This window comes from Artibeus jamaicensis, unplaced genomic scaffold (assembly GCF_021234435.1).
Source record: "Artibeus jamaicensis isolate MK-2021 breed Jamaican fruit bat unplaced genomic scaffold, CSHL_Jam_final contig_685, whole genome shotgun sequence".
Lineage (NCBI taxonomy): Eukaryota > Metazoa > Chordata > Mammalia > Chiroptera > Phyllostomidae > Artibeus > Artibeus jamaicensis.
In genome coordinates, this window is record NW_026521924.1 from 3,393,403 (window position 1) to 3,410,932 (window position 17,530).

The 17,530-nt window shown below is 38.3% G+C and overlaps 1 protein-coding gene across 7 annotated transcripts in view; it reads left to right on the forward strand.

The window, feature by feature from the left end:
* TASP1 (taspase 1) overlaps positions 1-17,530 on the forward strand; it is a 469,517-nt gene that overhangs the window by 212,583 nt on the left and 239,404 nt on the right. For all 7 annotated transcript variants that reach the window (XR_008392619.1, XM_053671048.1, XM_053671050.1 and 4 more), the window contains one exon: positions 13,521-13,631. Coding sequence is in view for 6 of the 7 variants with exons in the window: in XM_053671048.1 (XP_053527023.1) it covers positions 13,521-13,631 (111 nt within the window). In the remaining variant the exon portion in view is untranslated. The remainder of the gene's footprint in view (positions 1-13,520; positions 13,632-17,530) is intronic.

The window sequence follows — 17,530 nt, forward strand, 5'->3', positions numbered from 1 at the left end:
CCCCAGATGCCTACTTTGAAGGGGACTGAGGCATCCTTGTCCTGTGTACAATGTTGTATTTAGTATCTTCTTCAATAAATGTATTTTTCATCGCATGTGGCTGTATACTTGCTGGACAAACTTTGTTGTATATGCTGCCTTCAAAAAAACCATCTCAGATGGAAAGATACAAATAGAGCAAAGTAAACAGATGGAAACAGTTTTTCATGAAAAAGGAACAAGAAAATTTGGGGTAGTAGTACTCAATATCCAACAAAATAGACTTTAAAACCAAGGCTAGAGTAAGAGACAAAAATGGACACTATAATAATAATGGGAAAAATCCAAGAACAGGATATAACTCTAGTAAACATTTACATACCCAACATAGGAGCACCTAAATATGTGGAGCAAATCTTGATATAAAGGGAGAGGTGGACAGTAATATAGTCGTAGTCAGGGATTTTAACACCCCATTGACTTCAATGGTTAGATCTTACATACAGAAAAATCAACAAGGAGACAGTGGTCTTAAACAACACACTAGAACAAATAGATTTAATTAATATCTTCAGAGCATTTCAACTCATAGCAGCAGAATATACATTCTTTGCAAGTGCACATGGAAGGTTTTTTTTTTAAGATACACCACATGTTAGGACACAGAACAAGTCTCAGTAAATTTAAGAAGATTGAAATAATTTTAAGCATCTTCTAGACCACAATGCTATGAAATTAGAAATCAATCACAAGCACAATGAAGAACACACAAAGGCATGGAAGCTAAATAACATGTTATTAAACAATGAATGGGTCAACTATGAGATCAAGGAAGAAATAAAAATATATCTTGAAACAGTTGAAAATGAGAACACAGCAATCCAAACTCTGTGAGATGCAGGGAAAGCAATCTTGAGAGGGAAATTTGTAGCATTACAGGCATATCTCAAAAACACAAGAATAAACTAAAATAAACAATCTAACTTTATATTTAAAGGAACATGAAAAAGAACAACAAACAAAGCCCATAATGAGTGGATGGAAGGCAATACTAAAAATGGGAACAGAAATAATTGAAGTAAAGTCTAAAAAATGATACAAAAGATTGATGAATTCAAGATCTGGTTTGTTGAAAAGATAAATAACATTGACCTTTTAAAAAATATATATTTTTTGATTATGCTATTACAATCATCCCATTCCCCTTGCCCCCCGTTCATTCCCCTTCACCCTGCTCATCCTCTCCCATCCACATTCCTCCCCTTTAGTTCATGTCCATAATTTCTTTAGCTTCTATATTTCCCATACTGTTCTTGCCCTCCCCCTATCTATTTTCTACCTACCATCTATGCTATTTATTCTCTAACTTTTTCACTTCTCTTTTCCTCCCACTCCCCTGTTGCTAACCCTCCATGTGATTACCATTTCTGTGGTTCTGTTCCTGTTCTACTTGTTTGCTTAGTTTGTTTTTGTTTTAAGTGCGGTTAATAACTGTGAGTTTACTGTCATTTTACTGTACATATTTTTTATCTTCTTTTTCTTAGATAAGTCCCTTTAACTTTTCATATAATAAGGGCTTGGTGATGATGTACTCCTTGAACTTGACCTTATCTGAGAAACACTTTATCTGCCCTTCTATTGTAAATGAAAGCTTTGCTGGATAGAGTAATCTTGGATGTAGGTCTTTGGATTTCATGACTTGGAATACTTCTTTCCAGCCCCTTCTTGGCCTGCAAGGTCTCTTTTGAGAAATCAGCTGACAGTCTGATGGGAACTCCTTTGTAGGTAACTGTCACCTTTTCTTCTGCTGCTTCCAAGATTCTCTCCTTATTTTTAATCTTGACTAATGTAATTATGATGTGCCTTGGTGTGTTCCTCCTTGGGTCCAAATGTTTGGGACTTTCTGAGCTTCCTGGACTTCCTAGAAGTCTATTTCCTTTGCCATATTGGGGAAGTCCTGCTTTATTATTTGTTCAAATAAGTTTTCCAGTTGTTGCACTTCCTCTTCCCCTTCTGGTACCCCTATAATTTGCATGTTTGGACATTTAAAGATGTCCTGGATGTTCCTAAGCCTCTCCTCATTTTTCTGAATTCTTGTTTCTTCCTTCTTTTCTGTTTGTTGCTTTCTTCCTTCTGGTCCACTCCATTGATTTGAGTCCCAGTTTTCTTCCTATCACTATTGGTTCCCTGTGCATTTTCCTTCATTTCACTTAGCATAGCCTTCAGTTTTTCATCTAATTTGGCGACCAAAATCAACCAATTCTGTGAGCATCCTCATCACCAGTGTTTTGAACTGTGCTTCTGATAGGTTGGCTATCTCTTGATCATTTAGTTGTATTTGCTGTGGAGCTTCGATATGTCCGTCTGTTTGGGCACCCCCCCCTTTTTTTTTGTCTTTTTGCGTTTGTTACATATGAGGGATGGACCCTTAGGTGTTCACCGGGGCTGGGCAAGGCATGTTGCTGGGTTGTGATGCTGTATGTGGGAGCAGGAGCTAAGAGAAACAATGGTGCTTGCTCTGCTCTCAATTGAATCTCAATCTCCTCCACTGCTTCCCCCAAGCAAACTGAGCCTTTCTGCTGGTGGTTTCCAGCACCAGAGGGTGGGTTGGCTTGTGTATGTTCTAGGACCCTGTGGGTCTCTCTAACAAACTTTCCTGTGAGGCTTGGAGTTTTTTCTGGAACCTCAATCCCCACAGGTGTTTTCAGTTGGTGTTTTGAGGCTTTATTCCCTGGCACTGGGACCCAAGGTTGTGTGATCTGTCTCGCTGCCCAATTTGGCCTGGTTTATCCATGCATTAATGTGGTCAGCCAGCCTGGTCAGCCAGCCACCTTGCACGCAGTGCTGTGCTTTACAATCGCCACCTCCTTGGGTCTTCCTGTTGCCACCGTGTGCCCAGCGTCTGCAAGGCACCATCTTGTGCACCCCGGGTGCCTTGCACACCTGGTGCCACAGCTTTTTGTGTGGTGGCCTCTCTCTCTGCCTGGCTACTGGACTCTGCCCTTTCTACCAGTCTGGAAGAATGTGCCTGTCTTTAACTCCTTGGTTGTTCAACTTTCATATCGTTCAATTTTTTGTCAGTTCTGGTTGTTGTTTGTTCTGATTTGTTGTTGTTCTTATTTTGGTTTTGTAAGGAGGCATAGTGTGTCTACTTACGCCTTCATCTTGGCTGGAAGTCTCTGACATTTTTTAACCAGACTTACCAAGATAAAAGGAGAGAGGACCCAAATAAATGAAATCAGAAATTAGAGAAGAGAAATAACAACTGACATTAAAGAAATACAAGTAGCTATAAGAAAATATTATGAACAACTATATGTCAACAAACTGGATATCTTGGATGAAATGGATAAATTCCTAGACATATACAGTCTTCCAAAACTAAGTCAGGAAGAATCAGAGTCTGAACATACAGATGACACCTAGTAAGATTGAAGCAGTAATCCAAAAACTCCCAACAAACCAAAGCCCTGGACCAAATAGCTATACAGATGGATTTTATTACACATTTCGAGAAGAACTAAGAGCTCCTCTTAAACTTTTCAAAAAACTGAAGAGGAGACAAGGTTCCTAAGGTAATTTGATGAGGCCAGCATTATCCTAATTCCTAAACTAGATAAAGACACTACCAAAGGAAATTATAGGCTGATATCCCTGATGAACATAGATGGTAAATTGTTCAACAAAATATTAGGAACCAGAATACAGCAATGCATCAAAGGATCATACATCATGATCAAGTGGGATTCATTCCAGAAATGCAAGATTGGTACAACGTTCACAAATCAAAAAATGTGATTTACCACATAAATAAAATGAAGGATAAAAACTACATGATCATGTCAGTAGATGGAGAAAAGGCATTTAAAATTCAGCACCTATTTATGATAAAACCTCTCAGCAAAATGGGAATAGAGAGAACATACCTAAACATAATAAAAGGCCACATATAACAAAAATGCACTGCCCACATTATACTCAAAGGAAAAAGAAAAACTACAAGCATTCCCTGTAAGATAAAAAAAAAAACAAGTACGTTTGCTTTCACCTTTTTTAATCCACTTTGTACTGCATGTCCTAGTTACAGCAATCAGTCACAAAGAAGAAATAAAAGGCATCCAAATTGGAAAGATGTGAAACTGTCATTATTTGCAGATGGCATGATATTATACATAGAAAACCCCAAAGACTGCAACAAGAAACTACTAGAATTGATCAGTGAATTCAGCAAAGTAGAAGGATACAAAATTAATATCTAGAAATCAAGTTGTATTTTTATATGTCAATAATGAACTCACAGAAAGGCTAATCAAGAAAATAATCCCATTCACAATTGCTTCAAAAAGAATAAAATACCTAGGAATAAATGTAATCAAGGATGTAAAAGACCTGTACTAGGACATTGTAGACACTGAAGGAAGAAATTGAAGATGATACATATAAGTGGTAGCACATACCATGTTCATAGATTGGAAGAATTAACATTATTAAAATATCCATACTACCCAAAGTAATCTATCAATGGAATGGAATTTCTGTCAACATTCCAATGAAATATTTCACATATTGAGAACAAATATTTCAAAAATTTATATGGAACCACAGAAGGCTCCACATAGCAACAGCCATCCCGAGAAAGAAGAACAAAGTTAAAGGAATCACACTACCTAATATTAAACTGTACTATAAGGCTATAGTAATTAAAACAGCATGGCACTGGCGTAAATACTGATATAGTCAGTGGAACAGAATAAAGAACCCATAATTAAACCCACAACTTTATTTTTTTTTCCGTGAACAAAATGAGTTTATTAAATGTATATTCCATGATTTTTACATATCTTATAGCTCTACACTTAAGGGCATTTTTGTCTTGGACTTCTATATTCTTCGTGTGGGTAATTTGTGTATATTTGTCTTAAACTAGTGGTTTTTTGTTAGGTTTTCATCAAGTTCTCCCCTATCCTGAAAGCTAAGGCTAGAGAAAATTAACAGTTCTTTTTTTAATAGCTTATGTGATGTATTTCTTTTTTAAATATATTTTATTGATTATGCCATTACAGTTCTCCCATTTCCCTCCCTTCATTTCCCTCCACCCAGGCTTGTAGAAGCCTCCTCTTCCCTACACACCCCCTCCTCCACCATTCCCCTCTTTTAGTTTATGTCCATGTGTCACAAGTTCTTTAGATTCTATATTTCCCATACTATTCTTGCCCTCCCCCTATCTATTTTCTACCTACCATCTATGCTACTTATTTTCTGTACCTTCTCCCCCCTTCTCCTCCTCCCACTCACCTGTTGCTAACCCTCCATGTGATCTCCATTTCTATGGTTCTGCTCCTGATCTAGCTGTCCTTTTAGTTTGCTTTTGTTTTAGGTGTGGTTGTTAATAACTGAGTTTGCTGTCCTTTCACTGTTAATATTTTTTATATTCTTTTTCTTCTATAAGTCCCTTTAACTTTTCATATAATAAGGGCTTGGTGATGATGAATTTCTTGAATTTGACCTTATCTGAGAAGCACTTTATCTGCCCTTCCATGCTAAATGAAAACTTTGCTGGATAGAGCAATCTTGGATGTAGGTCTTTGGATTTCATGACTTGGAATACTTCTTTCCAGCCCCTTCTTGCCTGTAAGGTGTCTTTTGAGAAATCAACTGACAGTCTGATGGGGACTCCTTTGTAGGTGACTGTCCCCTTATCTCTTGCTGCTTCTAGGATTCTCTCCTTCATTTTAATCTTGGCTAATGTAATTATGATATGCCTTGGTGTGTTCCTCCTTGGGTCCACCTTCTTTGGGACTCTCTGAGCTTCCCGGATTTCCTGGAAGTCTATTACCTTTGCCAGATTGGGGAAGTTCTCCTTTATTATTTGTTCAAATAAGTTTTCTAGTTGTTGCACTTCCTCTTCCTCTTCTGGTACCCTATCCCTATAATTCAGATGTTGGAATGTTTAAAGATGTCCTGGAGGTTCCTAAGCCTTTCCTCATTTTTTTGACTTATTGTTTCTTAATTTTTTTCTGTTTGTTCATTTTTTTCTTCTGGTCTACTCTATTGATTTGAGTCCCAGTTTGTTTTCCATCACTCTTGGTTTCCTGTGCATTGCCCTTCATTCCACTTAGTTTCGCCTTCATTTTTTCATCCAATTTGTGACTAAAATCAACCATTTCTGTGAGCATCCTGATCACCAGTGTTTTGAACTGTGCATCTGATAGGTTGGCTATCTCTTGGTCGCTTAGAAGTATTGGCTGTGGAGCTTTGAGCTGTTCTTCTGAGCCATAATGTTTTGGTCTGTTCACGCCTGTTACGTATGAGGGGCAGAGCCTTAGGTGTTCACCAGGGTGGGGTGACCCAGTTGCTGGCTTATGAGGCTGTATGTGGGGGCGGGGTCAGAGAGGAGCAATGGCCTTTCTTCTGTTCTGTCTCAGATTTTTGTCCCCTCTGCTCTTCCCACAAGCAAATTGGGCCCTTCTGGTGCTGGTTTCCACATGTGTGGGCTTGTGCTCCCTCCAGGACCCTGTGGGTCTCTCCAACAAACTCTGTGAGCCTGGGAGCTTCTCCTGGCACCTCAACCCCAAAAGTTTTTCCAATTGCTGCTTTTAGGCTTTAACTACCATTGCTGGGGCCCTAGTTTGCGCAGTCTGTCTCACTGCTTGCTCCTTTGCTCGGTTTATCTAAGTGTGAATGTGTGACTGTGGTCAAGCAGTCACCTTGTGCCCTCACTGGGTCTGCCTGTTGCCACCCCATGCCTGGGATCTGTGAACTGCTGCCTGTGGTGTCTGGGTCAGTCCGGCCACTTTTTCCTGTGCGACCCTGCTACGCCAGCCACTGACTCTGCCTCTCTTACTGGTCTAGCTGAATGGTTCGTTGTTATCGGACTTCCGTACAGTTCAATTTTCTGTGTTTTGGTTGTGTTTTTGTTACTAAAACTTTGTTGTCTTTAGATTTGGTTGTATAAGGAAGCACAGTGTTTCCACCTACACCTCTGTCTTGGAGGAACTGAACCCACATCTTTATAGTCAGTTAATATTTGCCAGAGGTAGCAAACACATACAATTGGCTGGATAGTTTATTCAATATATGATGTTGGGAAAATTGGACAGATATGTGCAGAAAAATGAAACTAGACCACTTTCTTAAACCACACACAATAAATTCAAAATGGATTAAATACTTAAATATTAGGTGTGAAACTATAAAAATTGTAGAGAGAATATAGGCAGCAAAATCTTGGACATTGTTCATAGTAATTTTTTATTGGCTATATGTCCCCAAGCAAGGGAAACAACAGAACAAATAAACGAATGGCACTACATCAAACTAGAACGTTTTTCCACAGCACAGGAAATCATTAACAATAAAAAGACAATACACAGAATGGGAGAACATATTTACCAATACATCTGATAAGAGGTGAATATCCAAAACTTATAAAGAACTTACAAAACAACACCAGAATAACAAACATCACAATTAAAAGATGGTTAGAGGATCTGAATAGATACTTATCCAAGGAGGACATACAGCTGGCCAACTGACATCTGAAAAGATGCTCAACATCACTAATCAGAGGGAAATGCAAATTAAAACCACAGTGAAATACCATGTCACACATGTCAGATGGTTAGCATCAATAAATAACCAAGTGCTGGTGAGGATGTGGAGAAAGGGGAACCCTTTTGTACTGTTGGTGGGAATACAGGCTTGTGTATCTACTGTGGAAGGCAGTATAGAGATACTTCAAAAAATTGAAAATGGATCTGTCCTTTGACCCAGTGATCCCACTTCTGGGAGTATGTCTGAAGGAAACCAAAACACTAATTCAAAAGAACATAAGCACCCCAATGTTCATTGCAGTGTTATTTACATGTCTTACCTGCCCAAGACATGTAGGCAGGTCAGATGTCCATCAGTAGATGAGCAGATAAAAGAACTATTGGACATTTACACAATGGAATACTATTTGGCCATAAAAAATAAGAAAATTTTACCCTTTGCAACAGTATGGACGGACCTGGAGAACATTATGTTAAGTGAAATAAGGCAGTTAGAGAAAGAGAAATACCATATGATTTCACTCCTGTGGAATCTAACCAGCAAACTGAACTAACAAACAGAACAGACAGGCTCATAGTGACCAGAATAATGACAAATCTGTGGGAAAGTTAGGAGTGGAGGGATCGAGCAAGAAAGAAAAAGGACTCATGGACATGATCACTAGTGTGATTGAGAAGTAAAGGGGACTAAATGTTGATGGGAAAAAAATAAGCAAAGAAACAAATTCTACCCCCCCCATCCCTGTACCATAATGGAAAAATTAAGAAAAGCACACTTCCCAAGATACAGATAGCAGACCGTCTTTTGCTAGCAGCAGTTGAACCTGTTCTCCCAAAAGGGTACAGGTTTTATAGGGGGTTGGGTTTTTCTCATTTTGTTTTGTTAGGCAGGCTTTTTACTCCACGCATGTGCAAGTAGTAAGAGTATAATTTTTAAGCTTGTGTACTTGCAGTTTCCCACAATGTCCCTTGATTGTTCACCTGGGAGTCAAACTGCAATTCTGATTTGTTAGAATATCATGATAATGATGCAAGGTGAAAAAGTGGTCAGTTACTGGGAGAGTCCACACCTATGGCCCCCTTGCTGGGTGCTGCAATGCATTTCTTGGTAATCAGGACCCTGGGGATGTCTGGCAACAGTGTGGAGCCTCAGGGCTTCCTCACTGCTATCTTGTCTCCTGCCTCACAACCCCATGCTAAATGTTTTATGTGTGTTGTGTCATTTTGTCCTCAGAACAACTAGATGAGGCAGCTGTTACTCCTATTCTCCATTTTACAGCTGAGGTAACTGAAGCTTAAATAAAAAGTCCCAGAGTCTTTTAGCTTGATTCAAACATGAGTCTCATTGCCAAATAGAAAATGCTAACCTCTGCTGTACAGTGACTTATGGCATTAAGGTAGAAAGACAGAGAGACAGACAGACAGATACACACACACACACGCACACGCACACGCACACACACATAGTGAATACAGTCCTGAGAGGACTGTAGGCTACCCAGTTAGGGCACTGGCATCTAGACTGGCCAGAATGATTGTTGAGTGAGTACTGAGTAACCAAGCAGGAGGAGACCTGACAGTATGCAGCAGCACTGCTGCCAAACTGCTGTATACTCTGGGCCTAGCATAGTGCTCAGTAACAATCTGGTGAGTGAATGGATGAGGGAAGAATTGAAAATCATGTCCACATTTTGGTGTACTGGTAAGTACCAGGTGGATATCTGCTGTGAGCCTTTGCCCTGGATTACCAACCAGATAGAAAAAATCTGGAGACATTCCTTTAATAGGTGTTTTGTTGATTCTCTCTGGAGTTTTCTACATAAGCAATTATATCATCTGCAGCTGGGGACAGTTATACTTCTTTCTTTGTGGTCTTTACACCTTTTATTTCTTTTTCTTACCTTATAGTAATGGCTGGAGTCTCTAGTATATTGTTGAATGGCAGAGATAAAAACAGGCATCATTGCCTTCTTTCTGATTTTAGGGAGAAACTCTTCAATCTTTCACAGTTAAGTTTGATGTTTAGTGTAGGTTTTTGTTGATGCACTTTTTTTTGGAAATTGATCATTGAATTTGTAGATTTGATCGGATTCAGGTGTAATTTTTTTTCAGTAGGGACAGCACTACAGTGGTCTAATTTTATCAAGAAACATACAGTATCTGGTTGTATCTTTTTTATGCTATTAGTAGCCATTTATGATTGTTGCCTGTATCAGTTATTACAGGTTACAAATGGTAATATTCTAATTTTATTGATTTCTCTATTTATTAACTGGGGTAATTCTAGGGGGAACATTTTTCTTCATAAACTATTTGGTTACCCTGCTGTATATTTATTATAGAAAGTACAGAGAGATCCTTGATTTTTAAAAAAAAAAATTATCAGTTTTCACAAGACTGAGTTGGTTCCAGATCATCCTCTAAAGGTAGCAAATACTTTTTAAATCATAAGTTATGGATTTACTATGTGTTTCAAACCATTCAGTTATTATTTTTATTGATGTTAAATACATGTGTATTTTTCTAAGTTCTTTCAGAATTTGATATTTATTTTATTTTTCTATTGTTTGTTGTTAGGTCTTCATTCTATAATATATGTATAATCTGTGTTTATTGCTGAGATCTGAGAACATAAATATACTCTCACTTCCATGACTAAGGACAAAAGAAAGATATAATGAATGGCTTATTTCTAATATCTTTGAATAAAGAATGGAACTCTTTGCCTTTGTATTATACTTCAGCTACATGGCATCATATTTAAGAAACCTTGGAATTTTGTGGGTAAAAACACAAAAGTCAAATTTTTCTTTGATTGGAACCTGCAGGAGAACAAACTTTTGGTGTCAAAGCTCTTATGTTAGAGGTGATGTATGTCAGAATAGAAGTCATAATTTTAAAAGTTTCTTGGTAAAAATCAATCATGGGAAAACCCTGCTATTCCTGTATAACAACAGGAAAAAGTCTCTCTGACATATATTGTGTATTTTCGATGTAATATTAACTTCATGTGGTTTAGCTGTTTGACTTGAGGTGTGTATACATAACCTTCTGAACACTCATTTAGCTTATAATACGCCAATTTCCTAGCAATTATTATTGTTCCAAAGTATAACATTTCACTGTTCAACATCAGATATGTACACAAAGGGAATTAAAATTTATGGAGTTTCATGAGCTTAGCACAATGTCTCAACATAGTAAATGTCAAAAATGGTTTCTTTATTGTCATTTTTCTCTGATTATAAAAATAATCCTGCAAAAGTTTTAACAAAATAGAGATCACCACAATCCTGCCTACAAAGTTACATATTAAATTACATATCTAGATCCTCCTTTAAGTGTAGATACTTACAAAGACATACTTAGATCTTGGAGGTTATTCACATTCCACATTACCAAAAAATACAGAGGGATTCTTTCAGGCAGAATGTCAGATGATTCTTTTAAAAACCTTGATACTTTTTAAATGGTTTATAGTTTTGGCAATGAGCATATATTACATGTGTGTTTATATGTGCATGTAGTTATAGGGGGAGGGGAGGAGGGAGAGAGGAGAGGTCTGTATGTAAGAGAAAATTTCTGAAATGAAAGATACCAACATGCTTTAACAATTACAGATTATATTTTCAGTGAGATTTGTTAGTGCATAACATCTGTCACATTACATACTAGGTGAACAGAGAACTGTGTATCATATCAATTTGTGTTGGTTGAGTTTTATGAATTTAAGATTTCTAAAGCAGTATTTAAAAGAGGTTCTTATTTGAACAAATAATAAAGGAGAACTTCCACAATCTGGCAAAAGTAATAGACTTCCAGGAAGCTCAGAGAGTCCCAAATTAGTTGGACCCAAGAAGAAACACACCAAGGCACATCATCATTACATTAGCCAAGATTAAAATGAAGGAGAGAATCCTAGAAGCAGCAAGAGATAAGGGGACAGTCACCTACAAAGGAGTTCCTATCAGACTGTCAGCTGATTTCTCAAAAGAGACCTTGCAGGCAAGAAGGGGCTGGAAAGTATTCCAAGTCATGAAATCCAAAGACCTACATCCAAGATTGCTCTATCCAGCAAAGCTTTCATTTAGCATGGAAGGGCAGATAAAGTGCTCTCAGATAAGATCAAATTCAAGAAGTTCATCATCACCAAGCCCTTATTATATGAAAAGTTAAAGGGACTTATCTAAGAAAAAGAAGATCAAAAAGATGAACAGTGAAAGGACAGCAAACTCACAGTTACTGAGAACCACACCTAAAACAGAAGCAAACTAAGAGGACAGCTAGATCAGGAGCAGAACCATAGAAATGGAGATCACATGGAGGGTTAGCAACAGGGGAGTGGGAGGAGGAGAAGGGAAGAGAAGGTACAGAAAATAAGTAGCATAGATGGCAGGTAGAAAATAGATAGCGGGGAGGGCAAGAATAGTATGGAAAATATAGAATCTAAAGAACTTGAGACATGTGGACATGAACTTGGGGGGGTGGAGGGGAATGAAGGGGGAGAACAGGACAACTGTAATGTCATAATCAATAAAATATATTTTAAAAAATAAAATAAAAGGTTCTTTTGTTTGATAATCTTAGTCAACATTTCTTTGAGATTGCTAATAACCTCCTCTCTCCACTCACCAGCATAGTGTTTGTGCATGAACATACTTGTATGCAAATTAATGACATTTAAAAAAGTTACTTTGTTACTGGTTTTGTTAGGGGAAGTGAGTGGATCCTGGTGGTGCTTTTTTTTTTTAATTGCTGTAATTGTTTTGGACAATAGGGTTGAGTCCTACATTGGTCTCAGCAGATTCTTAGATCATTTGATATCCTTTATCTGTGAATTTATGTAGGACATTATTTTCCAATGAACTAACAGAACACCTTTTGGCAGGAATTTCTTTCTTTCTTTTTTTTTTTTTAAGAGATAAGAAGCAGAAGTTCCATTGGGGAGAAAAATCATTTTGAATGGAAAACTGTTTTTAAAAAAGACCCCTTCTAAAGATCTTTTGTATCGACTATTCTCATTTGGATGAAAAGACACTTTAATAGCAAAATTGGTTTTATATATAAAAAGCATTTTATATGTCATTTGCTGTATTTTAAAAATGGCTTACTTCTCCAATGTATGTCAGAGTAGTCATTTTTAACATTTTGTATTTTTAAGAAAAAAAATCCAGCTCTCTGTTCAGAAATCTTTTATTTGAACTAACCAGCTTATAAATTAAATTTTCTATCTTTACTTTTGTAGGAAGTTTCTGCTTTAACAGGTAGAGACTAATCAGATTCTAGGCATTGCCCATCACCCCCATGTCCACCCTTTCTTAGTGTGTCTAAATGGTCCACATTTAGACACACTAACTCAAGGGGTTAAAATATAGTTTCTTTAGAACTATGGGGATATTTGCCCATGGAAGCAATGTGAATTGCTGAAAGAATATGAGTAAGGTATTATTTTATTAAGTGCACTTTACAGCTGTTGATGTGTGGTAGACATTTCAGTGAAAAGTAGATTGGGGGAGATTCACATTGGCCCTGCCTGGCTAGATTTCTCCCAGGCTCCCAGGTGTGTGGGATACCAGAAGGCAATAGGAGACCAAGGTCAGTAGAATGTAATCAAATAAATTATAAGGCAGTTTTTTGTAGTTATTCAATCATGAAAATGAGATAGAGCCCTAGAAGATTCCTAGGTAAAAGTCTCTAAATTCTTGTATAAATCGTTCTTTTGGAATAGTTTTCCTGGGTTTTTTGTTGTTGTTGTTTGTTTGTTTGTTTCCTTTTGAGATTAGTCAGTCATGTGTTTCTCTAGTTTCTGCCAGATCTCATTACTAAAATTACTAGGTTGCTTGTAGAAATCATTTCATCCATCACTGAAGTATTCTGTAGCACAGCTACTTCTTAAGTAGTTCATAAGGATGTTTTAATGTGCCTAACACAAGACAGATGCTTAGTACTGCTTTTCCTCAACAATTTTTTGTTTTCTTCAATTTGTAGGATGTGGGGAGCATCTTGTACGCACCATACTCGCTAGAGAATGTTCACATGCTTTACAAGCTGAAGATGCTCACCAAGCGCTATTGGAGACTATGCAAAACAAGTTTATCAGTAAGTATAACCTTAAGAAAATTGTGTCCTTCTAAATATAGATTGCTTTGCTGAGCTATAAACTTCATGAGTCAGTTACCACCTTTGTATTTCTAGGCCTAGGTGCAGGGCCTAGCCTAGACTTAGACCCTTAATTAATTTGATCGTGAAAAGAATTCCATCACTACTACAGCATGAAATTTACCATACAACTAATCTAACATCCAAGCTGTGAGAGATATTGTCTAGGATTTGAGTGATATACAATAGAATAAAAGTCTACTAAAATAAAATTTAAGATACAACTTTCTTTAAAGTTTTAAAATAAAATTTTACTTTTTTCAGTGTCCAAGTTTTAAAATTTAGTATTTACGAGTCCAGGGCTGTCACTACATTTGTATAGGGCTAAGTTGAAATCCCATTTTGGCTCCATTTACCAAGCCACATAAGGGTTAAAACAATTTGACTTACTCCGGTTTTCCCATCATTTAACATTGAGCTTATCAGTATGCAAAGGTATGTGAAGTACTATAAGTAGAATAAAACATTAAATTGGTTAGGGTAATTAGCCATGAACACATAAATTAAAGAGTATCAGAGGGTTAATGGGGGTGGGGGCCATGTCCACTTAAGAATTAAGACAAGAGGATATAATAAGGTGCTCATTGTATAGTGAGGAAAACACAGACTAAGTATAGAAAAAAATCACCTCAAAAGGATTAATGGATGATGGGCTCTTAGGACTGGCTCCAGAAGGCTCCGGAATTAGTGGGGAAAGAGGGAGAAGAAAGGAACAAGAAGGGAGACATGACAATAGGATTAAGCATGGGGTTGGCTAGACATCTGCATGGATCTTGCCTGGAGGGAAGTATTTCTGTGGTGGGGCTGGATTGGCTAGGTGAGGCTGGATTGGCTAGGTGAGGCCGGATTGGCTAGGTGAGGCCAGGTCACAGAGGGCCTTAAAATCTCAATGTAGGAGTTCATACTTGACCTAATAGGAAGGAGAGAACCCTTGTGTATTCTCAAGCTGACAAAATGTGTTTGGTGGGGAGGGTTATAGGCTAGAGCTAAAGTTGTCCAAGACCATCTCTATAGAGAGAGACATTAAGGGCTGGGAATGGCCCAGGGGATGGACAGGAAATGATGATTTTGAGAGAGGCATCAGTAGAGAAAATGAAAATACTGGTAGACTATGATTTTAACATTAGGAGGATGTAGCCCTCTGGGTCCATTCAAAAGATAAAAACCATACATTATGTTAATCAGGGTAAGTTCAATATGAAGAATTGTTAACTATGATAAAAGAGTAATTATAAAATATAAGGAAACTCTATGTGGTACTCTAGAGCTGAGAGACTGTCTAAGGAAGGACATAGAAGGGGCTCAGACATTTTTGGAGGTGTGCTTTGGCCACTAGGCATCAGAGAAGTTTACTAGTTTGATCAGGGTGGGAGTGGTCTAGAGTTCCTGGGTAAATAATAGGCCACACTCTAGAGTGCAGATAGGGAGCAGCTAATCAGCAGTTGGTAGCTGAGTGTGCAATGCATGCAGAGGTCATCAGAGCACGTAGGCCACAGGGTGCTTGTAGTAGGAGTGACTGCTTGGTGTTTGACCCTCTGGGCCACAGGGGCTGCATGTAGGTTGTTCAGGGCCTTGACAAAGGAGTCCTGCCTGACAGGGGATGGTGTGCAGGTGCTGGGAGCCTCTGGTTTCCATATTGAAAGGGCTGTGGTCAGGTTATCACCATGCTTAGCTTGCAAGGTCACAGATGGACCATGTTCTCAGTCTGTGGCTGGGGCAGACTTTACCAGATATTCTCACACCACACTGCCTCTCTTCAGCATGTGCTGGAAATTGCAGGAAGAGTGCCTATTTTAACTCTGTTTTTGTTCTCTAACTCAAATTAGTGCCTGGCTCCTTGCCTTTGTTTCCTCTAGTCCCCTAATCTTTTTTTACATGGCACTTTATATTTGTCTGTCCCCTCTTCCACCTTCTTTGGGTGGTAACTGGATTCCAGAGAGCTCTTTTGTTATTGTGGGAGGCACTATGGTTCACCATTATTCTCTTCCCACTGTTGGCTTCTGCTGAAGTGAGACTTGCCCTCTCCCCACCTGTGAGTTACTGGGCTCTGTTGCTGTTGAATTCAGTATGGTGTCTGTGACTTCCTCAGCACTGACGGCAGATGCTAGTGGAAGTGGAGTCAGTTGGTCTGAAGATAGTGTAATCAGTGAGAGCCAATTCCTCGTGCATATCAGGCTACTTTTCCTATTTTACTGTTTCTGGCCTGAGCGTTGCATGGGAATGGAGGGCTTCTTCTCTAGCTGCCTTTTTGTCTCTTCAGGGTTCATCTATTCTTGGATCCTCCAAATCTAGCTGGGGCTTTTTTATTGTCTCCCTTTTTTCCTCCACCCTCACTAGCTTGGGAAGAGGGACAGAAACCCATACCAGTGATCAATTCTTTTGTTCTAGTTTTCCCTCAGATATCCGGGTGTCAACCACACCTCTACCCCAGCCCTTGTTTAGGGTAGTGGTGGGGGACCTGGCTAAGCAAGGGTTGCTGCAAACTCTTTATTTTGCCGAAATTTAGGCTTTCTTACTCAAATATATTTCATGTCACTGCTTAGAACTTATAGAAGTTCACTGTAGAAGCTCAGCTAGATAAGCATGCAGCTGATGAGATAAATGGAACCTTCCACGGATGGGGCTAGAACTGAATTTCACTGCTCTTCAGGCCTTTTAATAAGTTTCATGCCCTGTTAGGAAACATTTTTAGGGAAAAGAGAGAAACAATAATAGATTATGGTCAAGGAAGAACTGTATTTATTTATTTGAAGGAAGAACAGAGTGAATAACCATAGGAAAATTTTAATATGAAAAGATTTTATTCAGGTGCTTTCTTGCAGTTACCTGAACTGAGCTCATGAAGACATAAATAATGGAATTAACTATATGCATATTAGTAAGAATTGCCCAATCCCCAGTGGAAAAATGTAAATTCATGAATGAGTTAGAAACAAGACTTTGAAGTCTGCTTCTAGTGATTATACAGAAAAAAAGGTTGATTATATTTATATTACTATATCCTCTAGTATATTAAAATTACCATTGTTGAATGCTATTTTTAAGGGAGTCCAAATTCTTGGCCTTAATAGTATATGTAATTTATATAATGTGTTATTAGTTATCTAGTTATACTTGATAAATTCTCAGGGCACTAGTGGAAAGGAATAGTAAGGGGTGAAAACTAGTTACTCAGGAGAAATTAACTTTCAGGGAATCATATAGTACGTGGGTAATTATGGCATATGATAGCTTTCCACTTGTTGAGAATGATGTGAAGCACTTTACTAAATCTAAACTGGCAGATTCACTGGCCCTGGCCCTGGCCCAGTAGCTCAGTTAGTGTGTGGTCCTGATATGCTAAGGTTTCAGGTTTGATCCCTGTTGGCTTCTGCTGAAATGAGACTTGCCCTCATTTGAGGGCAAGTGGCCTGGTCAGGGCACATATAAGAATCAATCAGTGAATGTATCAATAAGTGGAAAAATAAATTAATGTTTCTCTCTCTCTCTCTGAAAATCATTAAATAAAAAATAAGATGACAGATTTACTAGCTACTTCTGCCTCTTCAGAGTTGGGTCCATGCTAAGGAGTTCCTGAACTCCATTCTTTTCTTTTCTGTTGGTTTGTTGTACCCTCTTTCTAAAAGCTCTTTTTTAGCCCTGGCTGGTGTGGCTCAGTGATTTGAGCACTGGCCTGTATACCCAGAGGCTGCTGATTTGATTCACAGTCAGAGGTCATGCCTGAGTTGCAGGCCAGTCCCCAGTGGGGGGCATGTGAGAGGTGACCAGATATCTCACCCTCTCTTTCTCTCCCTCTCTTTTTCCTTGTCTCCCTCCCTCTCTAAAAGTAAATAAATAAA